Here is a 21,741-nt window from a genome sequence, read left to right as displayed (position 1 = left end):
ACAACAATGCGACTTATTTTTCCTAGCAGAGAAAAAAGATCAAAACATTCCACAGTTACCACGACTCAAAATTAAACAACGGGATTCAAAGAGGAAGCTAGTAATTGTATGAGAAAAAATGAGAAGACTTTGAGGCTCAAATTAATCTCACTGTCATCATCATCATCACAAGAATTGTGTTTTACCCCTTTGGGCTTCCCAGGTGGCTCAGTGGTAAAGAATCTGCCTGCAAATACAGGAGATGCAGGAGATGTGGGTTTGATCCCTTGGTTAGGAAGATGCCCTGGAGGAGGAAATGGCAACCCATTCCAATATTCTTGCCTATAAAATTCCATGGACAGAGGAGCTTGGTGGACCACAGTCCTTGAGGTCACAAAGAGCTGGACACGACTAAGCACGTATGCATGCAAGCAATTTAGCCCTCTACGTTTACAAAATGCTTTCACATTTTCACTCACTTTATTCTTATCACATCCCAGTTTAGAGATGAGAGAACAAGATTTTGATAATGAAATAGCTTAACTTTTGAAAAAGGGAAACAAGGAAAGGGAAATTAATGTTTTTTCCTAACAAATGTGGTTACAGAAAATGTTTGTCAACTTACTGTAGTTTCCAAGAAGTTTTTCTCTCATAACCTTTTAAAGTGTCATAAGTTCATATTGGGGCACTTTAAAAGATTATACTATCTGAGCCATTCAAAGCATTTTTACCAAGACTTTTGGCCTTAGGAAGAGTGTCCAGAGCAAGAATTTGTCTCCAGTTACTGGGAAATGGCTCCTCAACTGGCACCAAAGTTATAAAAGCCAATTTTTAGTGCTGTGTTTTAGTTAAAATAAGAAAAGCAAAATAGAATCTAAACACATGACAATGCTCTTAAGCAAATTCAGTTTTGGTAGATCTTAAAGTTCGAACACTTCTCCTTCCTATCCCAGGTTGAACCCTTGTTTCCAAGCATTACTGGAATATATTTGTTTGTCCAAGAAAGCATCTCAAGTCTTCTATCATTTTCTTTTGTATTTGAAGACACACAATTACAGGGTAATAAATCAATGTTCATATATTAATTTCGTCACTGTATTAAGACCATGTCTTAGTTTAATGTAAGTTCCATTTAACGTCCACTTTGGAATTGAGTAGTATTCTCACTTAGAAAATCATTTGTTCTTTGCCTACAAGACTTTCAATGCCTTCTGTTCACCAACTTTCTACTTTCAACTGTCTCAGAATATGAAAACCTGCTTTCATATAGATAGAGCTCCTCATATTCATCAATAATGTTTTTCTGTTTTCTCAAAGCAATGAGTTAGTCTTCTCTTTTTCTCTATAGTAATTCTCCCTCTTATTTTTGGCAAAGGTAGACCAAAAAGGGAACATGACATATGTCTCAGGACTTTTCATTAAATCATATTTCTTTATAATTAGAGACTTACTGAATCTTTTAAAAGATTATACTCTCTGAACCATTTGAAGCATTTTACCCATCTCATAAAGTCATAATGAAATACATTTCTTCCTAGAAAGGGAGTCTCCCTTACTGTTCGTATGCTTGCTCCATCCAGTGGGAAAATGAGAGATGCCTTTCACAGTTTCTCTGTCATTGACTCACCCTTGTCTTACCCCAAAAGAATTTTTCTTATACTTTTTTTCAGTTCCATCAATATATCAGTGAGAATGGAAAAATTTTTGTTTGTTTTGAGTTTGGGATTTCCTTCTGAGGAGTGCTACTGCAAATAGTAATTCAGCAGGGATTTCAGCTGGAAATTAAGGTGTTTACTTAAGGAATCAAATATTTGAAGATATTTCAGATGACAATTGAGAAGGAGATGCCAGAAGTCTGGGAAATGAAGAGACACTTCTGGGGATTGTTCCTGGGAGACCTTATCCTCAGAGAGAGAGAAAGTAAAGGCACTGTAGCCTGGTGCAAGGGTGATGCCTCACACAGGAAAGAAGGGGTTGCTCTGACAACAGCATCGTTCCTGATAACACCTTGAGCTCAGGCCCAGTCACTTCAAATGATTCTTATTTGAGGAAGAGGTAATGAAAAGCAGGATGTATAGAGCAACCCAGACAGATTTGGGTTTAGGTCCAGAATGCAGTTCTATAGTAGAAATGCAGCTATAGTAGAAACCAGGAGAAATGTACTTAGCTTCACTGAACCTCAGTTTCCCCATTTGCAGAAGGATGAAAATCAAATAGATGGTCACACATATTTCTGGCAAACACTGGATGTGTAAAAGTAGTACTGGGGGCCCGTGAGGCTAAAGTTGGGAAAGAAAGGTCTTTCCATTGAAATGGAGAGAACCATAATGTTTAGCTCTGTTTGGGCTCTGGAGAACACATCCAAATATTAGGCTTGTCACCATAAGTGGTACCACAAAGTGCCCTGGGCGTGGTATAGCTAACATCGCGAAGCAGCAGTGATAGGTGGGCATCTGACAATCACTGCCAGTCGAAAGCTTTAAGAAGCTGAGCTTTAAAGTGTATATTCAATATCCCCCCGGTAGACTTTGAGATTATTTGTGAAGGATTCTTAGAGATAAGGTGATTATAAGTCTACTTTTCTCATAGTTCATGAAACCAAACATGCTGCATAACATGGGTACCTTCTAGAAAAACCTATGTTATGAGACTTTAGACACACTCATGTGACACTTTACACTCCATCCTCAGGAAGTCTGTGACCAGTAGGGAAGACACATCTATACATAAATGATTACCAAACCAAGGTGATAAAGCCTATGAATGAGGTTTAAAGAAGGTATTTATTTAGGACAGTGCAAAAGGGGACCAGAGAACTCTGTGAGACTGAAGAAGGAGGTACTATGGTTTCACAGTAATTCACACGAAAACACAGTTTGAAACACAGTTCATCCAAGGGGCAAGGAGGCAAGGGTTTCCATGAAGAATAAACAGCATGTGAAAAAGCACAGCACGTGAAACTGCGTGGTCTGGTAAAGGATGGCGGGGTGGTGGGACATGGGTGCATCTTGGGAAATGGGAAATGGAGAGTGGAGAAACAACAAACAGCTTTAACAGGAAAGATACTGAGTGCATCTTTGAACATGCTGAGTGAAGTCGATATGAATCTGGAAAAGAACTACATGTTTAGTAAGTGTATGTGTTGGAAGTCATCAGCATATGTTCTGAAGTTTAGTGAGCCAACCACTACGTACAGATCCCTGGGTGATGCTAGTGTAACCCAGACAGGTGATGTGAGAGAGAGCAGTGACGGCGAGTGAAACGAAAAGAGCAGAGGGAAAAGCAGGATGTTGAAGGACACATTTATGGATGTCAATGAAGTAAGACATTTTAAGAAAGTTAGTGAATAGTATTAAGTGCAAATGAAAGGACAAGTGAAAAATCAGCAAAATGGCCATGGATTTATCAAGGTAGAGCTTGTGAGTGGCATGACAAGTGGTTGGAAAAACTTGGATGTCATGATCAACGCTGGCTAGGATGTGAAAGAGTGAATTAGAACATTGCTCATAATGTGAGGGGAGGAAGGGAGGGATTAATTAGGAGTTTGGGATTAATAGATACACAATGCTATATATAAAATAGATAAATAAGAAGGACCTACATTATGGCACATGGAACTATATTCAGTATCTTATAATGACCTATAATGGAAAAGAACCTGAAAAGAATATAGACGTGTAACTTTGCTGGACACCTGAGACTAACACAACATTGTAAATCAAGTACACTTCAATAAAAGTTAATAAATGAAATAAAATCATACTTAATGGTGAACAAAGAACGTTATCCATAAAGTAGTATGAAGTCTCAATATTTAAAAGTTGAGGAGAATTAAGCTGGTAAGAAGTGATGGAGAGACTGAAGATTCAGGAGCCCAAACACGCATTAGTGACTGGTCTTATAAAGTGGTCCTCACTGCTGCTCAGCTTTGCACCCCTCTCCCGCCTCTCTCAGTGGACATTTCATATGTGTGTCCACTCAGTCACTCAGTTGGGTCTGACTCTTTGGGACCCCATGGACTGTAGCCTGCCAGGCTCCTCTGCTCATGGAATTTTTCCAGGCAAGAATACTGGAGTGGGTTGCCGTTTCCTTCTCCAATGACTTCCCACCCGAGGTATCGAACCCAGGTCTCCTGATTGCAGGTAGATTCTCTACCGCTCGAGCCACCTGGGTATCTTCCCCTGTTTTAACCACTGGAATTCACCTTTACCCTCTCATTCTCTGTAGATGTCTTTCCCTTACATTTCACAAAGCAAACAAAACAAAACAAAAATCAGCCAGATGCCTGCTCTCCTTCACCTGGAAATGTATAGGAAGATGAGCAAATTTCATCAATATCTTAAAGAGAGATAGGGGAAACAATATCTTAAAGAGACAGAGAAATTCCAGTTAAGTCCCCAGAAGAGAGGGAACTAATTACCAAGAGGCTGGCAATAGGCTGTGAAGTTCTCACATGTAAGGAGGAATCTGGAAAACAAAGTGAGCAGAGTGGGCAGGGAAGTCAGTCATGAGCAAAGGAGTCTTAGGAGCTGATAAGCAGAGAATACGAGGATCAGGCTACTGGAGGGGATTCAAATTGTCATCATTAATTTCTTTTGGGGGTTAAACTAGATGGCCACTACAAAACAGCACACATTTCCATGAAGGAAGAAAGTCTTAACTGGGAGTTAGAGGTATGTGTATGAGAGTTGGGGTGGGGATGAAAAGAGAAGGAAGGAAGGAAGGAAGGAAGGAAATGGAGAGAAAAGCCTTTTTGGCCCCTCATCATTAGCAGAAAGTCATCTCTCACTTTGAAAACAAATGCTTCTTTTTCAGGGAGAAATGGAATGAATGTACACAATACTATTTGTTCATTAAATGAATGAAAGAGGTACAGAAGGATCCACAACAAATTACTAAGTGAAAAAAGTGACAGTGTGTGTGTGAATGTGTGTGTCAGAGAGTGTGAATGTGACTGTGTGTGTCAGAGTGTGAATGTGAGTGTGTGTGTCAGAGAGTGTGAATGTGAGTGTGTGTGTGTGTCAGAGAGTGTGAATGTGAGTGTGTGTGTGTGTGTGTGTGTGTGTGTCAGAGAGAGAGAGAGAGGGCCAGAAGAGACACACAGATTTCAACGCTAAGCGAGGCTCTCTAGGAGCAGTGGGCATGGAGGGGATTTCAGAGGCTGATCCGTGTTTGGTGAGGCCTGAGGCTTATACTACCAGAATCTCTTTAAGAGAAAAAGACACAAATCTGTCAATGCAAATTAGTTATGAAAGAAAATATTTGTTTAGGGGAATCCAAGCTCCATTAGCTCTACAATAAATCTCTCTATACATGATTTCTATAGTTTTCTCTATGCTTAGTGTAGCTTTTCCACAACCATCATGGATCATTTTAGAACTAAGAAACCAAAGCAGAAGTTATGTAAATATTTTTAATGTCAGCCACATTCTCTAATTTACTTACATTAGATTTATTTTGAAATGATCATTAGAGACGGTTTCTAACTGGAAGGACTGCAGAGATTAAGACCTTGTGATGTCATTTATGGTTTATTTCTAGAAAGGTATCTGCAAAATTCCTAGTTTGAGGTTACCCTTGAATTCTATTTGTTACATAAAGCACCATAGATAAATATCCTGAAACAAGAGAAAATTCAAAGAACTTATCTAATCAGGAAAACAGTGTTTTTTTCCTTAAAAAAATATGGGATGAATTGTGCACATTGTAGTAACCCAGTGTAAGTGAGTTTATATGCATTAGGTTAGCTCCTCCCAATAGAAGAGCTATTGCTGCATTAAGTACGCTTTCTAATGGCCTGAGCTCCTCCTCCCTTTCCTGTAATGACGGTCCCCTGATATCACACTTTAAACTGGAAGGAGCTTCTGTGGAGGGTTTTTTTTAGTAACAGGAAGTGACTGTGTAAGAGAAGTTTGCACGGGTTCACTTTGTCCTCTCAGCCGTCAAGGAAGTGCCTTACTGGAAACGGTCCGGGGACTGTCCCGGTGCGTTCCCCTCGGTGACCACGCTGCTGAAGGGTGTATTGAGAAGCAGCAGAAGGCTTTCCTTACCTTTACAGAACAGGGATTTCTATGACTCGACGTGGCCGCCGGGCTGACCCCTCTGGGATCGGAAGTGTTCCTCTCGATCAGACCGAGGATCTTATTATCCAGCTCCGCGCTCTCACACCTGCCCCCGGGGACACGGAAAGCCGCAGTTTACAAGGCGATCAGAGATGATCATGTTCGCGAACACAGGGAGGTGTCATTTACGTGTGATACCCCCACCCCTGCAATTTCCAGGGCTCTCATCTCATATTCACTAGCTGCTGCCATTAGAGAACTCTATAGAGCATTGGAGTTTAATTTTCACTTACCCGCACATTTATTCTAAGTCACCTAGTAGGATACAAACGAGTTGAGGGATTTTCACCGGCGGATAACAATGACCAGAACTAAACACTCCCAGTAAGCCAGGCGCTCTACAATCATGTTCTTATTCAGTACAGTAGTCAGCACTTACCTGCATTTTACCGATGTGCAAACTTGGATTTAGCAAGTAACTTACTGATCCAACTCCAAAACAGTGGCAGGGCCAAGATCACACTCAGATGTGTAGGATTCTATAGCCTGCTCTTGGCCATTTTTGCTCTATGTCTTCAATGAACTGACAACAAATCTCTAGGATTATTTGCCACCAAATGGAAATATCATATCAGAGTCAAAGGGTATCTGGAAGTTACCTTAAAAAGAAGCTAGTTCAACCTGCATCATTTATCTGAGATCCAGAATGAATTGCTTATATTCTCATGACTGTTAACTGATAATGTAAAAATTTAAATCAGATTCTCTGACTCTAGTCCATTTTTCTTTCTGTTGTATCATGCTGACATAATGGAGAAATCTTCTCATTAAAAACATAATTCAAGAGAAAAATGTATTTATTCTGTTATTTTTCTTTACATTTTTTTTTCCCCCTTCCTCATCATTTTTCATCTCATGAAAACAACCCCTTGAATTGGGGTAGGAATTTTTTTCAGGAATATTTCTCAAAGTTGTCTCCAAGTAAAATAAATAGGTGGGTGATCTAATCACATATCGATGTGTCAGAGGTTACTTGGGCTGTCTGTCCAACACTCTACCTTCTTTGAGAGTGTCTCCCAGGTAGCGGCTCTGACAGCCTTGCTTGTTGATACTACTTGACCTCATTTCCCTGGACATAGCTGATTGGACCAAGAGTAAACACCAGATTCCAGCTTGGCCCGTGAGATTCTCTTCTGTGTGCAGAGGGAGCTAAGAATGAAGCAGCTGGGTAGGGAAATGCAGAGCTGTGAGATGGAGAGAGTCTTTGCAGTTTTCTGGTCTTGAATCAATCCTAAGGCATGACTGCCTTCCTACCCTTATATTTTGCTAATTACCCCATATCTTTTATAATGAATTATCTCTGTCTTTTCTTAAGCTAGCTTTTTGGTGTCTGTTATTTGTAGTAGGAAAAAAAAAAATCTCTGAATAATACACCTCAACCCTCATATTTCTATTTATACTTTCCTCAGGCTGTGGAATATCTGTGCCTCATGTCCCACATGTGATGTCACCATAGACAACTACTGGGTGTACAGTAAATCTTTCATGGCCCAAAAGCTTATACATGTGTAGTATCAAGTTTGGTAGCCTCTCCCCAAGGTTTCCTGCAATCCTCTGAGAAGAGTTTCAAAATTCCTTTAATAAGTGCCCCAAATCCTTCAGGTTAATTAGATTACCAATTAATTAATTAGTCCAATGGAATTGGACTAGACTGAATTTTAAGCCTCTGAGGCAGCTTTTCTGACCTATTCTGAACCAGACTTGCCTGCCAAGAGGTCACAATACTTTCTGGTGTTACATTCCTTTGTGACAAACATGTTATTGAGCCCAAACCCCAGAGGGGATCATTTTGATACGACACTCTGTGACCTCCAAGACCCCACATGACGCAGCTCTTGTGTTGTTTCTGAGCTCGCATCACCCACTCCCCTCCTCCTTGCCTTTCCAGGCACACTTAGCCCATCACAGAACACGCCAGCACGTTTCCCACACATGAGCGTGGTGTCTGCACTCTCTTCCACACGTCTGCTTCCCCCATGCCCTTCAGAGTCTGTCTCAAATGTTACTTTATTAAGAAAACCTCTGCTGATGAACTTATTTAAAATGGCTTTCTCATACCCATCACTACTGGCCTTTAATTCTAATTTTCTCCTTAGAATTTTTTATGATCTTGATTTCTTATTTGTTTACTGTTCTCCGCAGACCCCATACAGGTTTAATATATGTCCCATGAAAGAAGGGCATTTGTCTGCTTTTATTTGTTGCCCTGTTTCTTGACACATAGTATGACCTCCCTCCATAAATATTTGTTGTTGAATAAATATGACTGTGTGATGAAGTTTAATTCAAAACATTAATTCAAATCTAACAGTAAATTAGATGCTTATTTAAAATGTACACAAATAACCTCAAATTCAAAGAACTGGTAAGTTGGGACACAAAGGAAGCATTAATAGCAACTTTAAAACTCTGCTTTCCTCTATAGATCACTAAATAATTGCATGCAACAAAGTTATAGTCTTAATATGACATTATGACCCAAGGTTTGGAGTAGAGTAAAAAGAAGAAAAACACTCTACCAAACTTTTAAACACAAACAGAACAAAGCCTTCAAAACCTTGCATTTGTTTTACTGGGTATGTATTATCCTCACCCGGGATCTGTTCACTGATTCTGTAATACTTAGCTGATTAGGTCAGGGGTATGGCTCCAGATGTCTTTGCTCAGGGCCCTACCCCTTAATCATCCTGATTTTTCAATTAAACTTGAGCCCTAGTGAAGTTAAATACCTTTTCTTAAGGTCACTTGACTTATAAGGGGCAGGGTAAGAATGTGTTCTGAAACCCATGACTTTTTAATCTACCTTTGAGTTGCTAGTGAATTGTCACTGCAGCAGGACCATAGAGGACCGTGTTATTCCCAGATAATTGGGCTCAGGTTTTCCACTGTGAGGGGCATTTCTGCTTCAGTTCCAAAGAAAACAACCTATCATTGCCCGCACTGAAAGTTAGCTGACTTACAGAGTCGGCTATCAGGAGAGGCTTGGGAGCCAAGCTATGAGGACCACGTGGTTCACTGATGGCCTTGTAGGTGGCTCCTTGTGTTTCTCAGTTGGGAATTATAGATCAGGACCCAGGATGAGCAGCAGGGGTCTGTGAGTTACCCCAAATCAAATTAAGTACAAACCTGTATTATATCTGTTATATGCTCAATGTCTCTTTCTGAAGAGAGGGTCAAAATCTTTTTGACCTTCCTAAAAAGGTAATAACCACTGACCCATTTTAAGTTATTGCCATGAGCGGCCACTTTAAATTCAAATCTTACTGTGGCTTTCTTTGTCTAAGAGTACACTTTGATTTAAAAAATGTTTTTTTTTTTTTTTTTACCATGGAAAAACTATGAAAATTAAAAAAAAATGACTCATTGAATTAAATACTATTGAGTAAATCTTTATTTGAGGTGGCCTCCTCCTGACATTCAAGAGAAAAGAGAATTATAGAGGCAGTATTCTAGGGTTAAGAACTTTCCAAGATGACAGTGACAAAATTCTAAGAAGTCTAGTAAATCCCTGTTAGACCCTTGGCTTATTTGTTGCTGGCTTTAAACTTACATGGATATAAACTTCCTGTGGTACTGTTGCTCCTTCCTACCCTTCACTCAAAGAATAAATCTACCTAGAGAGTTAATAGAAATGATTTTAATATGAATTATACTGACCAATAGGAAAATAAATTAGGCCAATGTTGACTATGAAGCTTATTTTACAAATAGTTTTCCCTAATTTATGTATGATTTCTGAACTGTTTTTCCCCTAGACTACCACTGAGAGGTAACAATCTGCTCAATAACCCAGCAATTGGAGGGATCAGAGAAAGAAGTGTATCAGAGAAAGTATATTTGGAGCCCTCAGGCTTTTATTACACATTCAAGGGTCTTCAGTGCAAACGCCTCCAAAAGAAATTATCCGATAAAGTGAAGTCTTTTTATGTCATTGTTTAATGGGCTCATTCAAGGATTATTTATTTATTTTTCAAGGATTATTAAATTATTTAAATTCTACTATTTGATTAGAGCCAAGACATTGTTAATTTGTAGAATCCTCTCTGGTAGAAAAGAATCTCAAAGTTTGCGGCTTACTGCCTCTTAGGGTATTACCATTTTTGTATCTAGTCTAGCATCTTATTCTAACATTCCTTTATTAAATTGACTGTAAATACCCAACTCTTCAAATGTTCTTTGAATGGAAGTCTCATTAATGAGTTGAATTAAAACTGTGGACATATGTTCATTTTATATTTGTAGAACAGTTGTGGTTTTAACTCTTTGTGCCTCGTACGTTAGCAGCACTGGATATCTATACTTTAAACCATGGAATTCCCAGTCCCCGAAAATGACTCCTGGTGAGCACACAACCCCAAAGCCCCAGACCTGGTTTTTATGGTTACATGCTATAGTTGCCTCAGTAGTACTCACAAGAAATATAAACCCCTAAGGAAAATGATTACACTCAACAGAGAAAACAGAAGCCACAATCTTGGGAATAACCTGGAGATCATTTGATTTCTCTCCTGCATTTGGAAGACAGAGAAATGAGACTCAGAGGGGTTAAGTGGCATAGAGCAACGCCAAGGCGAGAATTAAGGACACTAGTGTTCTTTTTTCCTCAAATGTCCACATTTCCTCTCAGCCTGCCACCAAGGTCGCATGTTATGCTTTGATCTTAAATCATAAGCCAAGTCTTTTTAGGGAAGATTCTGGAGAACAAAGCATATTTTCAAATATAAGACAAGGATAAATCAATAGCATATTCTTCTATAATGGAAAAGCTTCCAGATGTTCAAAGACCAGGACTGCAACCTCTGGAGACACAGAATGAGCAGTGTTGTCTGAAACACTACAGTCAAGCAGTGACTTTTAGGTTTTACTTTTTGTTACTGTGATTAGTAGTCCGAGTGTGCTCCTGGCTATTTGGGGGAGAAACAAATTACTCAATAAAGAAATTACTCCCTGTAAATGTGTTTTAGATCCATACGGCACGGTATCTAAATTATTTTAGTAATTGGGAGCTCTAACAGTTGTGGCTTAAGGAGGTAATAGAAGAGAAAAAGTCTGCTCACAAAATTTTCAAAGTAGCATTGGCCTTGGGCAAGAATGAATATTTCAAGAGTTTAACCCAAGGCTATAGCTCAGAGGTTAAAGCATCTGTCTCCAATGTGGGAGACCCGGGTTCGATCCCTGGGTTGGGAAGATTCCCTGGCGAAGGAAATGGTAACCCACTCCAGTGTTCTTGCCTGAAGAATCCCATGGACGGAGGAGCCTGGTAGGCCACAGTCCATGGGGTCGCAAAGAGTCGGACACGACTGAGCGACTTCACTTCACTATGTGGCTTAATAATTTTAAAAAGTGTCTAAACGTGTGTGGTCTTTGCATGTCTGGAAAGTGAGCCCAGAGAATGGCCCTGTTGCTTATACACCTGAACTCTGGGACTGCCCTCAGTCTGCATTCTTGGCTGGAAACCTGTCTATTGCACCAATGTTTTTGTGATGTGCCAAGTCGCTGAGCTGATGCCACAGCCCTCTGCCAAAACTCTTGTGGCGGTGCTCTGGGGGAGCGTGTGGGCAGGGGAGTCAGATTGGACCAGAGATAAAGTGCGGCTGCAGGTGCTGTTCAGACCGCGAAAGGTTACAGGTGAGCACAGTTCTGGAGAAACCACATCCTCTTACAACTATCCTGCGGCGATGAGGTTTGGTTTCCTTATTGGGACTGCTCTGAGCTAGTGAAACATTCTCGTTCACAAAGGCAGAGTGACAGGTTGAGACAGGATACAGCGTCGATGAATATACACTATTTCAATAAGAGATACTGTGATACATGCAAGTCTTGGCCTTTTTTTTCTGGCTAAATGTTAGCCATCCTGTAGTTCTCACCTTAAGTATGGGAGGGTGACATAAAATGTTCCAACTATATGTTTCCATACCAACCTGTATTTGCTACATTAGGCTGCTAATTAAACTTGATTGTAATTGCGTGTTTGCTCTGTTAGATTAGAAACCCCTGAAGGCAGGCACGCATTTAGTTTGCTGATATCACTGTGCCTCCGGAGCCTCACAATGGTCACTAAATGTTTGACAAGAGAACAAGTAGTCAGGAACAACTAGGACTGAGGTCAACAAGGATACCAAGGAATCCTGAAGGTGGGGATGCTTGTATTACAACATCATGGGGAGGTTGCTCATCAATTCTCTCTAGACGCCTTCTCTCCATGGAGTCCATGTGATTTCTTCCTTCCTCATCTCAGTACTTCTGCCTGTGGGAGAAGGAGCTGATGAAGTCCTAACAGCTATGAAGACTATAAAAGGGGACCTTTCTGCTGCAAGCCAGAGAGCTTCAGGCATCAGCAAGCAGGGTGCGTGCACGCTAACATGCTTCAGGTCATGTTCAACTCTTTGCCACCCTGTGGACTGTAGCCTTCCAGGCTCTGTCCATGGGATTTTCCAGGCAAGAGTACTGGAGTGGGTTGCCATGCCCTCCTCCAGTGGATCTTTCCAATCCAGGGATCAAACCCATGTCTTATATCTCCTGCACCGGCAGGCAGTTTTGTTTTGGCTTCCCTGGTGGATCAGATTGTAAAGCCACCTGCAAAGAAGGAGGCTCTGGTTTGATCCCTGGGTTGAGAACATCCCCTGGAGAAGGGAATGGCAACCCACTCCAGTATTCTTGCCTGGAGAATCCCATGGACAGAGGAGCCTGGAGGGCTACAGTCTGTGGGGTTGCACAGGGTGGGGCATGCCTGAGCGGCTAATACACACACAGTGCCGCCTGGGAAGCCCCCAGCAAGCAGGGTCCTGGAGGGAATTCAGAGTTGAGGGGTCCTTCCCAATTCCCTGGAATCCAACCTGTCGTCAGGTAGATGCTTGAGAAGTATACTTAAGGATAAAATCTTGTCCAAGAGCAAGTAGTAAGCATGATTCTCTCCTCTGCTAATAAGCTCTGAGTTTTTAAGAGAAAAATGACCCCATTTTTAGATCTTAGATCTGCTGGATAGGCTGACATTGGAATACCAGGGTTTGTTACAATGTGAGTTTCTCTATAGGGACAGCAGAAGAGCAAAGAAGTCATCCAAACATTGCTACGGCTACCAATTGTTACAGGGTTGAAAATACACAAAATAACACCCTTTAATAGGGCTACAGGAAGGACATAGCTTGAGAATTTTATGGGTCCACAGGAGTAGATTCCTTGGTATTTTTGTTATTATTGTTGTTTTAATATGGCATACTACCATCAAAGTTTTTTTTTTATTTACATAAAATTCCATTCTTTTGAAGAAGCAGAGAGTATAAAAAGTGAATACGCTTAAAGATTCAGGTCATAGAAAACATAATTCTCAACCAGCATTATAAATAAGTTAAATTCTCTGTTTTTATGTCAAGAAAACCTTGGCACTTACTCTAACATTTGTATATTGTGGTTAATGCTTTTGCACACTGTCTGCAGAGGAAATATGCTCATATTGATTTATTGAAAACAAAATTGAACTAGCTATACATGCAGAGCAAAATTATAAGTTTTATTGTGAATGTGGAACAATGGCAGAGTATGCCACCCCAATATGTCACTTCAGCATAGGCTTGTTTTGAACAAAAGATACTTGAAAAACAGCAGATACAAAAAATCATTCTGCTCTCCCCTCTTTCTTCCTGCAAACAGGAGATAAAATTCACTTGTGAAAGATGCCCTCCCTAAACTAGGAAGAAAGAAGCAATTTTTATTATCAAGGATGGGAAATTAAGAAGAGGAATCCGTATGAACAGACCTCACTAAAATAATTCTTATCTTCCTTTAGCCTCATCATATGTTACAGTTACTTTTCCACAATTGTCTTTCTCTGATCAGTTTGGTATAAAAGTATTTAGATTTTGCCACTTCTTCAGGTCTTCATTTCCTAAGAGGGCTCCCACGTCACAGAAAATTTGTGAGCTTGTCTCTTATTAAGCTATTTTTTCTTACAGAGCCCAGACAAAAATTTTCCTCCTCTACACTGTTCTTGGAAATAAGCATTTCAGCAGGAAAATTACATATTTTATAATCGTGTCTATATAAAAAAAAGCAAAGTAGAAAATTAGATCAGGTTATATTCCTATGAATATAACCACATTTTGGTGTCAACTATAGTTTTCCTTTAATCTGTCAAAATGTATTGCTCTGATCTCTATATAATACCAAGTTATGACATTATCTAGGAGGATTGGAAGACTAAATTTTAAGTCATGTCCAATAATTTTAATAGTTTCACCAGTATCTCATTACTATTTAATACTGAATGTGTGGATTTAGGTAAAAATATCATCAAATAAAACAATATGATCTTAAAATTATTCTCTTAAATCTATATTGTTAAAGTTGAATTTCATTGGGACAAATATTTGAAAGGACTTTTTTTCTTAAGGAACAGCCATTGGCAAAATAATTTTATTCAAAGTATTTTAAATTATTGCAAAGGAGGTGAGTGATACTTCTAATAACTATATCTGAAGTATTGAATAATTTAGACACCATATTCTTGAGAGCTATATATAATTTTTATAATAGGAGAAATAGTTTACCTTTCTATTTAATTGTTCATTAAGTAATATTTATTTAAACTATATCGGTTTAAATGTGAAGTTTTTACACCTGTGCTGGAGTTTCAAGACGTGACTACAGTTCTTGATTTTAATTCACCAGCAGTTTTGAAGTTTGCAGCAGCACATACGAAGGTTCAGAGCCAAGTGAAGACTGCCAAGTGAGGCAGTTTCCAAGTTGAATCCAAACTTGATTCATCTATAGATGGTGAAGGAATAATGGAATAAATTATGGAGACATTTATTCTGCATGAAAGTTTGGGGAGATTTTGAATTTGCTAACAGCTTTACCAAAAGTCACTAACATATGACAATTTTGATGTCTTATCTTGTGATCACGTGTCTCAATTCTTTTGATTAGCTGATAAAATGGAAGCCACTTTTTTTTGTTGTATCGCTTGTGTTAGTTTTGTTAGAGGTGGCACACGATACATGGAAATCATGATGAGTCATTACTATGTGTACAGTTGTTTAGTGGCTAAGTCGTGTCCGATTCCTTTGCGACTTTATGAATTCCAGTCTGCCAGGTCCTCTGTCCATGAGATTTCCCAGGCAAGATTACTGGAGTAGGTTGCCATTTCCTTCTCCAGGGGATCTTCCCGACCCACGGATTGAACCCACATCTCCTGCATTGGCAGGTGATTTCTTTACCACTGAGACACCAGGGAAACTCATGTGTAGAGTAAAGCCTACATATTTAAAGAGAACTGCTTCTGAGAACTTTACACGGAGATATAAATAGGTTCACTTGCAGCTGAAAACATTGGATTGCATTGATTAAATGGTGCCTCTAGAGGGCAGTCTGCATTCAGTTCAGGCAGAAACTATAGTTTTCTGATGTTGCTCACATTTTCTGTTGGTTGACTTTGAATTTTGAGTTCAAGAGAAAGAAATGTGTGGTGTGCACATTTGTACTAATTGTAGTTTGCTTCCTTTTTTTTGCTGAATTTAAAATTTACAGATAATTTTAAATTATTTTTTAATATGTTTTTAAAATTTGCAGTCATTGTTTATTTAGCATTTATATAATAGAGTTACACCAAATAGATTTCCTCCTATAGTGGTACATAAATTTTGTTAAAGACTGCAATAGTCTATATTCCTTCCTTCCTTCCTGTATTTCTTTCTTTCTTTCACAATGTTCATATGCAGGTGAAAATGATGAGCCTAGAATTTCTTTTTTTTGCCAGAATTAGGAAATACTTAAAGAACTGGCTAGATATGGGACAATTTCAGCATCAAAATGAGTAATAATAAAATGCATTGTAACTCATTAAATAAAATAGAATTGGTTAATGTATACTAATAAAAATTTAGAAATAGACATAAATAGGGACAGAAGAAATCTTTACTTTAGAATAGTGACTAATAAATGTAGAAGAAATTATGGTATTAGAAAATCACTATTTGGCAGCCAGCACAGTAATAATTTAAATAGAAATCTCAATGGATGCTAAAACTTGTGCCTGAAATTTTGACGAGGAATGGGATCTTTGCATAATTTCACAGGATCTCCTTCCCCTGGTATTTAGTAAATACTAAAAGAAATACTGAAGAATAACTTTACATTGGAGAATCTTGGCAGATTCCACCAATGTGGAATGATGAAATGATCAAGATTAAAATCATCTGTAATGAGAAAAGTCCAGACATTGATAAGAAGCCTTCAAAAACATAGCTTGACATCTGTGGTATTCCTGCTGAAAATGTGTAAACTGTAAGGTCATGAAAATTAAGCAAAGACTGGAGAGCTGTCCCAGATTGAAAGAGGCTAAAAATCATGAAAACTACATGCAGTCTCTGATCCTGGGTTGGATCCTTCTTTTTTCTAGGAAGGACACGAACAGAATAATTGGCAAAAAATTGAATGACTGAGTATTAGATGGTAGTATTTTAGCAGTGTTCATTTTCTGATTTTGATGTGAAGGGGATCAGAATACACCACCCTAAAATACGCTACTTTGATACGAGGATTGTTATGATCTCCCTGAAAGCAGGGCATCAATTTCCTTTTGTGAAGGTAGCATAAATTTGGTCCTTTTTCTGTACCAGGATGAGAAGAACACCTCATCTATGGAGCTGAAGCACCAGCAGGCACAATGAGTCTGCATAAATAAACCTTACATAAAATACGCCATTCATCTCCTAGTTACTGCCCTACAACTTATTGTCCCCTGAAGCCAAACCTTATGCTATTTGCTAAGAAGGGTACAGAAGTTCTTGAATCTGTTTCTTTGAGTTTCATTTCTTTTCTGTGAACTCCCATGCAAATAAAAATATTAATAAGTGTGTATTCCTTTTCTTCTGTTAGTCAGTGTTTGTCAGCTAAATTAGCAGGCCCCCTGACACCGAACCTGAGAGGGTAAAGACAGTTTTTTCTTTCTTGTGCTTACATGGGAGAATGTCCTTGGTTATAGGAGATGCACACTAAACAATCTAGTAGTAATTTATTTCTGAGTAATTCAGTAAAAATATAAAATGTTATACTTAGAAATTCTAGAGTGTTTGAAATCTGATTTGACACAAATTATCTTATATTCAATACAGAAATCATCTTATGAAAATGAAATTAGCATTTCATTATGGCACAGAAACTAAGACACAGGCCAATAAATCTTCTCTGAGATTTGCAAAATTAGTGCAAACTAGAACAAAGATGATTTAGTGTCTTGCTTTGCTTTTCTAAAAGAATGTGGAAGAGAGTTTGTGTGAATCAAATGACTTTGATATTCTCTTCTAGCTCAAGGATTCCAAAAATTAAATGAGCTATTTTCACTATAATATTTAAAGCCCAGATAGGAAAATACACAATATAAACTAACAGAACTCCCAAATCTTGAATGTCTTCATCTTTACTCTATAATATCTGACATCTCATATCCCTGTGGACTTCTCATAGTAAACTTATTGAAAATTGTTCAAATACTCAGATTGTAGAAGACTGCTTTTGGAGAGGTAGGTTAGTGCCAAAATTGATTACCAGGTGGCTCAGTGATAAAGAATCCAACTGCCAATGCAGGAGATGCAGTTCAGTCCCTGGGTCGGGGAGATCCCGTAGAGGAGGACATGCCAACCTCCTCCAGTATCTTGCCTGGGAAATCCCATGGACAGAAGAGCCTGGTGGGCTACAGTTCATGGGGCCGCAAAGAGTTGGACACGACTGAGCATGCACGCGCAGTATGCACAATAGAACAAAAACCCAAACTCAGAGAGGCTTTTTTCTCATTTAAGTCAACAAATATTTCTTTTTTCTTTATGTAATAAAGTCCACTAACTTTTAAAAGCCTATGTCCTCATGATTTTGAATGAGATTCCAAAAGAAAGAAATGTGCATAAAAGACTTTTATTCTTTTATTAATTACCTTTATAAAACACAATGATATGACTTTGAGCATGGAAGAATATCACAGGGATTTAAAATGGATTTTTATCACAGCATTATTTTTAGTTACAAAAGCTATAAAATAAAACTACTGTTGACCTTGTCTATTTCTGATTATAGAGAATGGATCATTTATCCTTGAGTGAAATGGAAAAAGAAACACTAGCTTCTCTTTGTTACAAAACATCAAACCATTTATTCAGTGGAAATTATCAAGGGTCATGACAATGTGAGAAACCAGCAAAGTGAAACAGTTATTTGGTATAAAATTGCTTTTTGTTCTTCAAAAGTCTTTACAGGATTGACATAAAAATAACTCAGGTGCTGGTATAAATGTAACTATACAAAGACTAGAGGAGGAATTCCTAAAACTGGGTAAGTTGGAATATCTGACAGAAGAAGCAAATCTCACATTTAACTGGCATTTCCAAGATCAAGTGAAAAAAAAAAAAAAAATCATCTGTAAGGGCCAGGTAGCATTCTATAGTGAAAACAAGACCAGCAGGTGGGTGAGCTGACATTGTTCTTAGGAGTGGTGACAGAATAGATGGGAAAGAGTGGCATGCTACTAAAAAATCACATTCACCCGTGCTCAGCTGATGTGTTGAAATATGTCCAAACACAAAGTGCCCTGATGGTGATGGGGTATGTACTGAGGCGGGCACTGCGCTGGGCGCGGCAGATGCTGGATCCCATTCACCTCACAGAAAGCCTCCTTGAGCAGGGAACTGCTTCTGCTGCCTTTCAGGTGAGAAAACTGAGGTTCACAGACATGAGGTAACCTGCTCAAGGCAAGTTCTTCTCACTGGATTTCTTTGAGCAGAGCTTTTGTGTAGATTGCCAAAAGTAAAGAACTAGAACATATCAACTGTTCTAATACTGGAAGAGACAGATCTTTTAAATAAGTAGTTCTTTTTTCTTTAATAAGGACTTATTAAAAAAGTAAGAGAAAAAGGGCCATGAGCAATGTTCAGTTTTTAAAAGCTAAAAATTAGGAACTAGTTCAGGAAGTAATTGTGTGTGCTTGAAAGTGTAATGGAGATCATAACACAATTAAATTCAGAATGCCAGTGAAATTTGAAAAACCAAAGCATTAGTCAGGCTTATTTTTTAAGGATGGGATTATAAATAGCCAGTATTTAGTTCTGAAGATGGAAAAATTAATAATTAATAGTGTTAAAATTAGTAATTAATAATTGCTTAAATATTCATTCATATCAAATATAAGTATGCATATCTAGGAAAATTTTCTGAAATAAGTATTTTTATAATTATTATAATACTAACACAGCTTTAATATAGAAAATTTAGGATAAAATCTTGGTAAATTTACCCTTTTCCTTTATATGCACATATATATTTTTGTAAATTGGGACTAGGGGTAATAAAGTATTTTATTTTTTCTAGTCAGAATATTAAAGGCCTTTCCTTTACTAAGAGATTCATGGGTAGAATAGAAATTCAGTGTAAAACATTTAAGAACAAACATGAACACACTTGGCTCAAAGTATTAGGTTTAATGAACTTTAATAAAATATAATGCACTTAAGGACATCAAATACTGGAAAAAAACAGTTAGAAAGTAGTGGGCCTATCAGTACATTGTACTGATATATGATGAAAATAGGTGAAGAAGAACTAAAGAGCCTCTTGATGAAAGTGAAAGAGGAAAGTGAAAAAATTGGCTTGAAGCTCAACATTCAGAAAACTAAGATCATGGCATCCGGTCCCATCACTTCATGGCAAATAGATGGGGAAATAGTGGAAACAGTGGCTAACTTTATTTTTCTGGGCTCCAAAATCACTGCAGATGGTGATTGCAGTCATGAAATTAAAAGATGCTTACTCCTTGGAAGGAAAGTTATGACCAACCTAGATAGCATATTAAAAAGCAGAAACATTACTTTGCCAACAAAGGTCCATCTAGTCAAAGCTATGGTTTTTCCAGTGGTCATGTATGGATGTGAGAGTTGGACTATAAGGAAAGCTGAGCACTGAAGAATTGATGCTTTTGAGCTGTGGTGTTGGAGAAGAGTCTTGAGAGTCCCTTGGACTGCAAGGAGATCCAACCAGTCCATCCTAAAGGAGATCAGTCCTGGGTGTTCATTGGAAGGACTGATGCTGAAGCTGAAACTCCAATACTTTGGCCACCTGATGCAAAGAACTGACTCATTTGAAAAGACCCTGATGCTGGGAAAGATTGAGGGCAGGAGGAGAAGGGGACGACAGAGGATGAGATGGTTGGATGGTATCACTGACTTGATGGACATGGGTTTGGGTGAACTCTGGGAGTTGGTGATGGACAGGGAGGCCTGGCGTGCTGCGGTTCATGAGGTCGCAAAGATCTGGACACGACTGAGCGACTGAACTGACTGACTGACTGACTCATCAAGTAGATGGCTGTTCCGAGTTAGGAAACTTGATTTTTGACTTAACTGTTAAAGATTTTGAGTCTTCTTTAACATCTAAGTCCAAGCTTAAGTATACATAGGATCTATTTTAAGCCTAGCTATGATAGTGGGACTCACCCAAGAATTCTGAAGGAATATGGGGCAAATTTAGGATTTTCCCTCAATATATGTTAGCCACCAGAGACACAAGGATTGCTAATACTATTTTAATAAGAGTAGCCATATAAGAATTTCAAAGACCTTGCCAGTGAGTAGTATAATTTATAATATAGTTTCAATAACATGAATGTAACAAGCCATGGAAAGAAAAGTTTCTGTAAGGACAGCTCTTGCTTGATTGATTAAATACACACATAAAATCTCTTCACTAAGATTATATGCAAAGGCGATTTTAAAAATTGAGTACATGTAAAAATGTTTTGTCATGTTTTAAAAAATAGATTCTAGAAAAGAACTAAAGGATGTAAGATTATAGACATTCTGGGTAAGCATAGGGATCTGGTTTCTCTTAGGATCTGGGCTAAAAAAGATTTCATTTGGGTTTTCTTGTAAACTACAGGAAAGAAAAGATAAACAATAACAATGACAGTACTTTTCAAACCAAAATGCTAAAACAAAAGGAATGAACTATGGGAAAGATACAGAAATTTAAGAGAATAGGCTGAAAAGTAGTACATCACCTTCATTGTAGAGAATCACATTCAGAGAAACTATAACCCAAAACATAGGAATTTGAAGTGTTTGTGTTAGTCGCTCAGTCGTGTCCAACTCTTTCTGACCCCATGGACCGTAGCCCACCAGGCTCCTCTGTCCATGGGATTTTCCAGGCAAGAATACTGGATTGGATAACCATTTCCTTCTCCAGGGTATCTTCCCAACCCAGGGATAGAACCTGGTGTCCTGCATTGCAGGAAGATTCTTTACCATTTGAGCCACCAGGGAAGCCCCGAGAATTTGATATCTGTGGCCTAAATTTTTAGTTACAAAGAGGTTTACATGGTATAAAAAGCACTGACGATTTTTTGCCTATGAAATCATCCTCACAGTGCTACAGAGGTAAAAAAGTGAAATAAAAATGACGTGATTTTATCATTTATCCATTCAACAAGTAACTACTGAACATCTGTTATATGCCAGACACTCTTTCTAGTGGTTGGCACAGATGTACAAGAGCAGAAAAGAAAAAAAAAAAAAAAATGCCCACACTTGTAGAGCTTAGATTCTAGGATTTCTTTAAAATGGCAACTTTTCCTGCCTCCAAACCAACTGTAGAGAATTTGCTA

The 21,741-nt window shown here is 38.5% G+C and overlaps 1 protein-coding gene across 1 annotated transcript in view; it reads right to left on the bottom strand.

The window, feature by feature from the left end:
• TNIP3 (TNFAIP3 interacting protein 3) overlaps positions 1 to 21,741 on the bottom strand; it is a 113,567-nt gene that overhangs the window by 53,404 nt on the left and 38,422 nt on the right. Inside the window, exon 3 of the mRNA XM_061164719.1 lies at positions 6,030 to 6,147. Within this exon, the coding sequence (XP_061020702.1) occupies positions 6,030 to 6,147 (118 nt within the window). The remainder of the gene's footprint in view (positions 1 to 6,029; positions 6,148 to 21,741) is intronic.

Source organism: Dama dama, chromosome 17 (genome assembly GCF_033118175.1).
Source record: "Dama dama isolate Ldn47 chromosome 17, ASM3311817v1, whole genome shotgun sequence".
Lineage (NCBI taxonomy): Eukaryota > Metazoa > Chordata > Mammalia > Artiodactyla > Cervidae > Dama > Dama dama.
Note: the sequence above shows the minus strand (reverse complement) of the source record. Positions and strands in the feature narration are given on the sequence as shown.